This window comes from Anser anser (assembly GCF_964211835.1).
Source record: "Anser anser genome assembly, chromosome: 5".
In the NCBI taxonomy this organism is placed as follows: domain Eukaryota; kingdom Metazoa; phylum Chordata; class Aves; order Anseriformes; family Anatidae; genus Anser; species Anser anser.
The window spans coordinates 33,318,993-33,329,572 of record NC_139725.1 but is presented as its reverse complement, the minus strand read 5'-3'; the positions used below and the strand labels follow the sequence as shown (position 1 = coordinate 33,329,572).

Below are 10,580 nucleotides of genomic sequence, written 5' to 3'. Positions count from 1 at the left end.
GGGTTTTAGTCCCATTTTGGTTTCTTCCTTGCCTCTTTATTTTCTCCTTTACCATTTAATCCTACCCCCATGTGGAGTAGAGCCAGCTGCTGAGGTGCCTGTATCTTCTTTGGGAGCTGCTGTTGTTCAGCACAAATGGGCCACACACACCACTAAATGGGGATTCCAGCCTAGCAAATTCAAATCACTCACAGGGTGGAAGGGCCACAAATCAACTCTATTTCTTTTAGGAATAACTCTTAGCAACACGCCAAATAAAACTCATTGAATTCTGCACATTTTCTCCAAAAGTATACTCAAAAATAAAAAAAATGCAGAAAATCCAAACTAGGTTTAAGGTGTGTTTTTTTTTTTCCCCTCAATTGCATCACAGCTGAGAAAGTTTGTTTATAAACTAGAGAAAGCAATGCCCTCTAGTGTTCTGCAGAGAAATCTGTAACAAGGTTACCCAGAGCCTTCTAAATTTCAAGGTTAGGACTGCAGTACAGTCTCAGTCACAGCCAAAGTTTTGAGAGCTTACAGCTGATGCACAACATGCATAAAATTTCTGCACACACGCATGGCCTACAGAACTGTTTGGGATCCTTTTCTTCCCTCCATTCCTGATGCTTGCAACAGAACTCCACGCCAGAAGATGGAAGTATATTCTGGGCATATATTAATTGCCTAAGAAGCCTCTGGGAAAAAGGGGGGCTTCTCAGAAAGAGACAAAAGCCTGATCCTTTCCTTCCCAGATTTCACAAAGTAAATGAAATTCACCTCCTCTCTCGTCACCTATAGATACCATCTGTGGACAGTTTTTTTACTGCATTCCCACCTGTGGCACATGACAAGTCTCACAGTACTCACCTTGTATCTTTGCCATGTATACATAGCATTTGACACCCTGTGTTACTGACCCGCCATACCTCACAGCATGTGGCATTCCCAATATATTGATAAAACTCCACACAGAACTATCCAAAGACAAGAAAGATTTAAATAAAGAAAAGAGCATTCTCATTGTTCCAAAAAACTAGTTATCAAAATGTTTATTTACACCCTGTATACATTTAAAAACTCAGCTTTGCATTACACAAGAGGTTTTTGTAGGTCAGAAAAGCAAAAGATGAAGTCCTTGAGGAAGGCAGTTCTTAAATGGCCAGCTAAGAGTTATTAACTTTTACCATGCATTCATTGCTCTTGAAAGACAACTGCTGGGACTCTCACCATCTGGACAGAATAGAAACTTGAATGCCTTTGATTAAACTTTTACTCACATCAAGTACTTTTGAAATAATTAGCAACAAGGAAAATGATTGTTGACCACTTTGTGCTTTTGTAGTTTCCCCCAGCTGCAGATCAAAAACTGCAACAGGAAAATAAAGATCAAAATGACACATCAGTTCCACCTATGTCCTATCTGAAATAAGAGGACAAAAAAGATGAAACAGTATCTTCTGGAAACTTAGGGGGTGCTGGTAGACTTAGAAAACTTTCTGACAGGTAGAAAGAATCTTATGTCTTTAGGCTAGGCATCACCCTGCACCTTCCAGAGGTATTTGTATATAAGAACAAAGCAAAAGAAATAACTTTAACAAGTTTTATTCATAAAAATTATTGAAACAAAAGTCTGCCAGACTGACTGTAGTTCTACAAAAACTATTGAATACAAATGAAACATCCACTTCAGTGAGACTACACTTAGGGTAAATTCTGGGCTTGACCTGGCATTTGTGATGAACACTTTAGGACACTACATTTGTAGCCCACGTGTTGGCAGCTGCAAAACAGAATTTGGATGTAGAAGTGGGAATCAAATAAGGGATTTTTAAAATGAGGTCTAAACTTAGGACACCACTTAAAAATTTAAATTACATTCCCTTCTTCTCAGAAGACAATCAATACATGTTCTGGTTAAACAAGCAGATACGTGTTTTTTTTCTCTAAGGGGGAGTGGTTTCTGACAAGCATTCTCCCTGCAAATAAATTACTTCTTATCTTGTTATATATGTAAACAAATAAGGGAGAAAATGAAGCAGTTTAGATACTATCCAAAAGACAGACAAGGTAAGATGTCGACTGCATTAGGAGCTATTGTTTCTTAGAGATCCGGCTCCATATATCTGTGACTGGTCATTTGCACAGAATATTATCCTGTATATGAAAAACTGCATGTGAAAGGAAAAAAAAGTTCACAGGATCAGCTTCTTCTCTGCTGCACTGTCATTCTATTTGCAGGGGCAGTGGGGGAAAGGGACCGTTCAAAACCCAGGATAAAAAAAAAAAAAGAAGGGAAAGATCTGGGGAACACAGACATCGTCATGAGAATTTACAATCTCCAGCCTGAATGAACAAAATGGCTTTTTCAGTTCTTTCAGTTTATTCAATACTCCAGTGCCTCTTAGACACATTCTTACCTCCTCCAGGAAGAAGTAGAACAATCTGAAAGAGAATGCAGGAAAATGCCCCAGCATTCATAACGGAGAGGCCACACACACATTGACATATCTTGAGGTTTGTATTGCACTGCAGGGCTGGGAGCATTCTACTAGTGCTTCCTAGTGCTTCACTTTGCAGAGATGCTGACAGTGTCCAAGCAAGACACTGTAACTGTCTAAAATGTACATAGTTTCATCAGTGAAGCATAAACTGAGCATTTCTGTTCTTCTACTTAGCCCTCTTCCACAAGTGTTTTGCTATGAGACTAGCACTGGTGCATTCTCCTTATTTTCTTTCTGTATCACCGTCTGCAGGTACTTCAGTCGCATGGGAGGGAGTTGTTCATAAAGGTCAAATCCCAAAGGGCTCTCGGCATTCAGCAGTCTGTAGTAGAGAAGGTGCTTTTTCAGGGTCTGAAGAAAGAAATTGCAGTCATTAAGCATGTCTTATAAATTAGAATCTAATCATTCTTCCCTATCTCCAACACAACATAGCAGGCTGCCAGACAATACAACTCCACCATGCCCAACATATTTAACTGCATCATCTTCAATAGAAGAGCTGTAAAAGGTAAGTTTCTTCTTGATTTGCATGAATTTTCCACTTCTGAACAAAAACTCTGCTGTCTCCTCAACAACCCCCCTCAATGATCTCTTGCCAGATGCCAAAATGGGGTTTTGAGTGGAAACTATGAGTTTACCCTAGACACTAAACATAAAGGGCCACATGACTCAGCTCTGTTACAGAAATGATAGACTTTGGCAAGATCTGTTATGATACGGCAGGAGGGAAAGCAGAAAAGCAGACACCTCACATTTGTTTTGTTCTTTTGTGGGGAAAGCATCCAACTAAGAGTTAAGGGAGGTCCCTGCTGGCTGCCTGTTCACAGCTGTGCTACAAGCACCCCTCTAGGACCTCTCACTATCCAGATAAAATACTGCTCCAGCAAGAGGCTCAGAAATACAGTACAGGAGATACATCTGTGTTCCAGTGGGCTCAGTGCATTGAGTTCAATTACAACAAGAACTGGATAATACTCCTGATAGCCACTGCATGTTAAAATCCTTCTGCTAATCTCTCATTCTCATGTTAGCAATGTAGACAAAAGCAAATTTCAGACTTCAAACACAAATTTAAGTCTGTAAGAGTACCATGCCTGAAAAACTCAAGCCCCAGTAGCACATACTGATCCTTACGGATTGTACCTCATCCACCAAGAGCCATGTCTTTCGCAGCATGCTTTTCCGAGCAGCATCAGCCTCCTAAGAACAAAACACATACTTAAATTAATACAGCACAACACTAGCTTTGCCCACAGGCAATGCAGCACTCTAGAAGGATGCCCTGCTTATTATGATGATGGTCCAAAGAGCAGCTTGTTCCATCAGAAAGGCCTTGAGGTGGCAATCACTTGGGTCCCCCTTCTTTTCCTCCCTCCCCTGACCTGATGCCATCCGACATGTATTGACAGAATATGGGGTAATGGCTTTAAACTGAAAGAGGGTAGATATATATTAGATATTAGGAACAAATTCTTTACTCAGAGGATGGTGAGGCACTGAAGCAGGAAGCCCCATCCCTGAAGTGTTCAAGGACAGGTTGGATGGGGCTTTAAGCAATCTGGTTGAGTAGAAGGTGTCCCTGTTTATGGCAGGGGGTTTCGAACTAGATAATCTTTAAGGTCCCTTCCAACCCAAACCATTCTATGATTCTGACATCTCAACTATCAGGTAAAATCATAGATCAGAGAGGGAACCAGTGCTGGAGGCCCCAAGGCCACAGGAGGGTTTGTGCTTCATTAACTCATGCAGTTAGTTATTCAAGAAAGCTGAAAGAGCATTCCACACCTTAAGATTGCCCCAACAGAGGCTAAATTTATTACAAGCTATGGAGCTGATCAGCTCCATCATTTGTGCTTCATTCTTTCCTTCAGTACAGTAACCCACAGTTGCTGACTTGAAAGGTTTGTATAGGATTTGCTGCCACTAGTACAAGTTTCTTATTTTATAATGAATAATGGTTGCCATCTGCTCTCTCGTATGTGGATTCCAACCTTCAGACCTCAAATAGCTGCACAGTCCTCAACATATGTTTACAATCTTTTTTTTCAAGCTCACGGTCAGTGATTCACCAACAAGCCACAATGGACTCTTGGGAAGAGCACGTGCAAAACCCAACGCTTCCAGCCCTGAGGCTCTGCCATTCATTACCTACCTGTGTTGTACCGTCTTGGGAGAAAATAAAGCTGTTCACGTGAGCCACAGCCACCACATAAAGAACAGGGCACCAGGTGTGGCGCAGTGCGCCAGTGACCAGCGTTCGGAAGTAGAGTCGCAGGAGGTTCAGGTTATCCTCAGGAGGGGAAGTGTATCGCTCAAGAGGTACAGGAAACTGCAAGAAAACCACCCAAAAGCAACATTACTTTTTGCGTCGGGATCTAAGTAGTGAGGGGAAATTCAGGACTTTAGTGTCTCCTTCCCCGGTTGTTTTGGTGCACACTCCCGTGTAACACAACGCACCTCAGTGGCACAGCTCCCAGTTGGAGCAGAACTGTTGCTGCCCACACTGACTAATGTGATGTGCCTTTGTCAAAGTGTCCTCTAGACCTCTTCATCTTTATGAAGAAGTGTTTTACTGGTCAAGTGACTATACTTGTTTTTGGGCACAGGTAAGAAGAGGTGTTTCAAAGTGAGGAGACAAAGTGCTTTCAGCAGCATCTCCTGCTAATGCATCAGAGAGGCTTACACTGACCTATGCATTTAGTGAGAAAAGGAAAGCAGGTATTTATGCCAGAGTTATCGTTGCTATTAAATGAAGTTTCCCACATTTTCTGACTTCACCATCTAGCTTTGAAAAATAGGTCATAAAAGCTTTTAATAACAACTTGGTTTTGTTTGCTTCTCTGTTCTCCAGAAATCCAAATTTTGTTCTTCTCTATTTTTATAAGCCTTCTAGCACCAGCGTTATGTATTTCATTTTGAAGCATCTTCTTCACAAGATTGAAGATAATCATTGACTACACTCCGTAAGTCTTCAGTGACAACATGGCATCTATGCCAAGCTCAGTCTTTGGCTACAAACACAGTACTACTAAAATTTTTACTGCCCTGCCCACTAGGGTATGCTTAACTTATCTTAAGACAAAAAGGGAAAAAACACCTCCCCACTAATGATTTTGCTCAGATTTTCCAATGCACATTTTGTTTCAAGCAACACAGCAATGAAAACATTATCCAAAGTATTGTTAAAAAAAAATCTGAGCACATGAAAAACAAAGCATAGAAACCTGCTTTGAAACTTTCTCCATCATAACGTATGTCACAATTCTGATGGCATTGAGTGACTTGGCATTGCAGGATCAAGGCAAGATAAAGCATGTGTAGAATGAAGAATTTCATCTGGAATAGGGTGTTCAGCTCTACTTATATTTGCCGAGGCGATCGGCTCCAGGGCAGACGGGTCAGGGGACCGAGACAGGCAGGGCTTTTTTTCCGGCATCGAGGCCACTCGAAGCAGCCGAGGGAGCCGCCAGGACCCGGCAGCCCTCACGAGGGAGGCTGACGAGGCGCAGGCGGAGCCAGCAGCGCCCCCTCGCCGGCCGTTCAAAAGCAGCCCCTGGGGAGCGCGAGCGACCAGGGCGGGCCCCTCGCCGCTCCTTTGCAGCGGTCTTTCCCTTTGGTACTTGTAACCTGCCTGCGAGGAACCTGGCCATGGTATCAACCAGGCAGAAAACCATGGCATCTCTTGCGGCCTCTCCAGCTGCGGTCACCGATGTGGCCACTCAGACGGAGGGCTCGGGGAAACGCGCAGCCATCCAGGTCTTGGGCTGCAGGGTGTGCCCGAGTCTTCTGTCGGTATCCGACAGCAGGAGCGAGGGGTATGCCTGTGGGAGGTGTGCGCAGGTTGAAGAGCTGCTCAGTCAGGTAGCGGAGCTTTGGGAGGAGGTAAGCAGGCTTAGGAGCATCAGGGAGTCAGAGAGAGAAATTGACTGGTGGAGGTGTACTCTACCCTCTCTGAGACAGACTCACGAGCCTGCCATAGCACAAATGTCTCCTGCTACACAGAAGACAAAAATTCCCTCATCCTGCCAGGCAGTAGGAGTAGACCTAGGCCAAGGGGGGGAATGGAGGCAGATTCCTGTTTGGGGTGGTAGGCGAGCCCTGTCCCTGCCCACCTCACCTTCCCACCTACCCTTATATAACAGCTATGAGGGTCTAGAACACGACAATCAGAACAATGAAGTAGACAAAAGCCCGTCCCAGTTGGAGAGGATGCCTAAGGCAAGGCAACCTATCCCCCCCATTGCTACATCAACTGTCAAAAAAGACAGAAGGGTTATTGTCATGAGGGACTCCCTTTTGAAAGGGACAGAGGGCCCAATATGCCTACCAGACCCAACCCACAGGGAAGTCTGTTGCCTCCCTGGGGCTCAGGTGAGAGACTTCGCTAAGAAAGTCAAGCGCCTGGTACAGCCCACCGACTACTACCCGCTACTGGTCTTTCAGGCTGGTAATGACGAGGTAGCAACGAGAAGTCCGAGAGTGATCAAAAGGGACTTTAGGGCTTTGGGGCGACTACTTAAAAGATCAGGGGCACAGGTTGTGTTTGCCTCTGTCCTTCCGATAGGGGGGATCGATACTGACAAGCAGACTCATCACATTAACACGTGGCTTCGGGACTGGTGCAACCAGCAGAATTTCAGGTTTTTTGATCACAGGTAGGTCTACGCAACACCGGGCCTGCTGGCACCAGATGGGATGCGCCTCTCTGAGAGGGGTGAGGATTTTTGCTCAGGAGTTGGCAGGGCTGATAGATAGGGCTTTAAACTAGAGTCAAAGGGGGAAGGGGATAAAACCAGGCACGCTGGTGATGAGCTAAGGGATGGTGTGCTAGAATCAGAGGGACCGTGTGCTAGTGAGGCCCTTCGGTCGGCTACACAAGGTGCTGCGTGTAGGGAGGCACATTTGAAGTGCTTCTACACAAACGCACGCATTATGAGGAAGGAATAAAACGGATGAGCTAGAAGTCTTGGCCCAGTCCCACAGCTATGACATCATCGGCATAAGCGAAACCTGGTGGGATGAGTCCTGTGGATGGTGTGTTGCAATAGATGGTTACAAGCTCTTCAAGAGGGACAGGCAGGGTAGGCGAGGTGGCGGGGTGGCAATGTATGTGAAGCATGGGCTGGACTGTGTGGAACTTCAAGTTGGCGATGGCAAAGTTGAGAGCCTCTGGGTAAGGATTAAGGGACGAACAAATAAAGGGGATGTCGTTGTGGGAGTCTATTACAGACCACCTGGCCAGGACAACAACGCCGATGAATTATTCTTTGCAGAACTAAGAGATGCCTTGAGATCAACTCCCCCTGTCCTAATGGGGGATTTCAACTTGCCAGATGTCAACTGGGATCACCACACGGCTGACACGAGCAAGTCCAGCAGGTTCATAAAGCACCTAGATGATAACTTCTTGGTGCAGGTGCTAAGGGAGCCAACTAGGAAAGGTGCCCTCCTAGATCTGTTGCTGGAGAACAGAGAGGGTCTTGTGGGAGACATGGCAATTGGCGGCCGTCTCCGTCATAGTGACCATGAAGTGGTTGAGTTTAGAATTTATGGTGACAGAAGGAAAACTGTCACCAAAACTTCAGCCCTGGATACGGGGAAGGCAGACTTCAGGCTGCTCGGGGAACTAGTCAGCAAGGTCCCCTGGGAAACTGCTTTTGAAGGCATTGGTATCCATCAGTGCTGGTCAATCTTTAAGCACTGCCCCCTAAAAGCACAAGATCAGGTGATTCCAAAATATCGGAAGTCAGACAAGCGGGGCAGAAGGCCGGCCTGGCTGACCAGGGAACTTCTACTGGAGCTTAGGTGAAACAAGAAAGTGTATGGCTGCTGGAAGGAGGGTCAGGCGACGGGGAAGGAATACAGGGATGCTGTTTGTGTTTGTAGGGAGAAAATTCGTGTGGCCAAAGCCCAACTAGAGTTGAAGCTGGCCATGTCTGTGGGAGACAATAAAAAAGGTTTTTTTTAGATATGTGAACAGAAAAAGGAGAACCAAAGAAAACATAGGTCCGCTACTAGATGGGGAGGGTCTCCTCACAATGACATAGGCAGAGACGTTTAACACCTTCTTCGCCTCTGTCTTCAACATTGATGTTGGGCTTCAGGACCCAGGGTACCCTGAGCTGGAGGACCATAACAGTGGGAATGACAAACTCCCAACCGACCCTGAACGTGTGCAGGAATTGCCGCTCCACCTGGATCCATACAAGTCCATGGGTCCAGATGGGATTCATCCCAAGGTGCTTGAAGAGCTGGCTGACGTCATCGTGGGACCTCTCTCAATTATTTTTTCAACGATCTTGGGAATCTGGAGAGGTCCCAGTGGACTGGAAGCTGGCAAATGTGCCAGTTTTCAAGAAGGGCAAGAAAGAAGACCCTAGCAATTACAGGCCTGTCAGTCTCACGTCAGTGCCTGGTAAAATTATGGAGAAGATGATCCTTGAATTTATTGAAGCACACCTGGGGGACAATGCAGTCACTGGCCCCAGCCAACATGGGTTCACAAGGAGTAGGTCCTGCCTAACAAATTTGATTTCCTTTTATGATAAGATCACCCATCTAGTCGATCAAGGGAAACCAGCTGATGTGATCTTTTTGGACTTCAGCAAGGCTTTTGACACTGTTTCCCATAGGATCCTACTGGACAAAATATCCAGCATACAGCTAAACAAAAACATCATGCGATGGGTGAGCAATTGGCTGACGGGCCAGGCTCAAAGGGTTGTGGTAAATGGGGCCGTATCTGGCTGGCGGATGGTCATTTGTGGGGTCCCTCAAAGCCCCATTTTAGGGCCAGTCCTCTTCAATGTTTTTATAAGGATGTATATATGGATGTATGGATGTAGGACTAGAAGGTGTTTTGAGCAAATTTGCCGACGACACCAAACTTGGAGGAGTTGTGGACTCGAATGAGGGTGGAAAGGCCTTGCAGAGAGATCTGGGCGATCACCAACCACATGAAGTTTAACAAAGGCAAGTGCCGGGTCCTGCACCTGGGATGGGGCAACCCTGGCTATACGTACAGACTGGGCGACGAGACGCTGGGGAGCAGCCCCGCAGAGAGGGATCTGGGGGTTGTGGTTGACAACAAGTTGAATATGAGCCAGCAGTATGCCTTGGCAGCCAGAAGGGCCAAACATATCCTGGGATGCATCATGCACAGCATTGCTAGTTGGTCAAGGGAAGTGATTGTCCCGCTCTACTCTGCGCTGGTGCGGCCTCACTTCGAGTACTGTGTGCAGTTCTGGGCACCACAGTACAAAAAGGACATTAGACTGTTAGAGAGTGTCCAGAGGAGGGCGATGAAGATGGTGAAGGGCCTAGAGGGGAAGATGTATGAGGAGCAGCTGAGGTCACTTGGCCTGTTCAGCCTGGAGAAGAGGAGGCTGAGGGGGGACCTCATCGCAGTCTACAACTTCCTCGTGAGGGGGAGTGGAGGGGCAGGTGACCTATTCTCCATTATCACCAGTGACAGGACCCGTGGGAACAGTGTCAAGCTGAGGCACGGGAAGTTTAGGCTAGACAGCAGGAAGAGGTTCTTCACCGAAAGGGTGGTTGCACACTGGAACAGGCTCCCCAGTGAAGTAGTCACTGCACCAAGCCTGTCTGAATTTAAGAAGAGATTGGATTGTGCACTTAGTCACATGGTCTAAACTTTTGGGCAGACCTGTGCGATGCCAGGAGTTAGACTTGATGATCTTTATAGGTCCCTTCCAACTTGGGATATTCTATGATTCTATATTTGTGGAACTAGAACAGAGAAAGGGAAGAGCTACTGAGAACAAATAGATCAAGAGAAGCAAGTCAGAATATCTTGGCTTACTTGGCTTAAGAAACAAAAGGCTCATCTGGCCATAATTATATAGAAAAACTGGCTGCAAGGCTACTACATCCAGAATGAAAGTATTGCAACCACATGATGCAAAGCATTGATCTCATGTAAACTGCTGGTTCACAGTTGCTTGAATATTTTTTTTGAAACGTTGTCTTTGTATTAACAAACTTTAGGCAAAATCAGGTGTCAACTGGTATTTTGCAAGGGACATAGAACTTAAAGAGAGATAAATTCCATGTCTTATGCTCTGCTCATTCAAAAGG

General features: G+C 45.7%; 1 protein-coding gene across 4 annotated transcripts in view; it reads right to left on the bottom strand.

Moving 5' to 3' along the window:
• Positions 1–1,014: 1,014 nt before the first annotated feature.
• RPAP1 (RNA polymerase II associated protein 1) overlaps positions 1,015–10,580 on the bottom strand; it is a 47,801-nt gene continuing 38,235 nt past the window's right edge. For 3 of the 4 annotated variants that reach the window (XM_083839694.1, XM_083839692.1, XM_083839693.1), the window contains 3 exons: positions 4,636–4,812; positions 3,618–3,683; positions 1,015–2,834 (listed from right to left, as the gene is read on the bottom strand). In XM_083839694.1, the coding sequence (XP_083695820.1) occupies positions 2,679–2,834; positions 3,618–3,683; positions 4,636–4,812 (399 nt within the window). In that variant the 3' untranslated portion in view covers positions 1,015–2,678. The remainder of the gene's footprint in view (positions 2,835–3,617; positions 3,684–4,635; positions 4,813–10,580) is intronic. The other variant, XM_083839691.1, reaches the window with a different exon arrangement.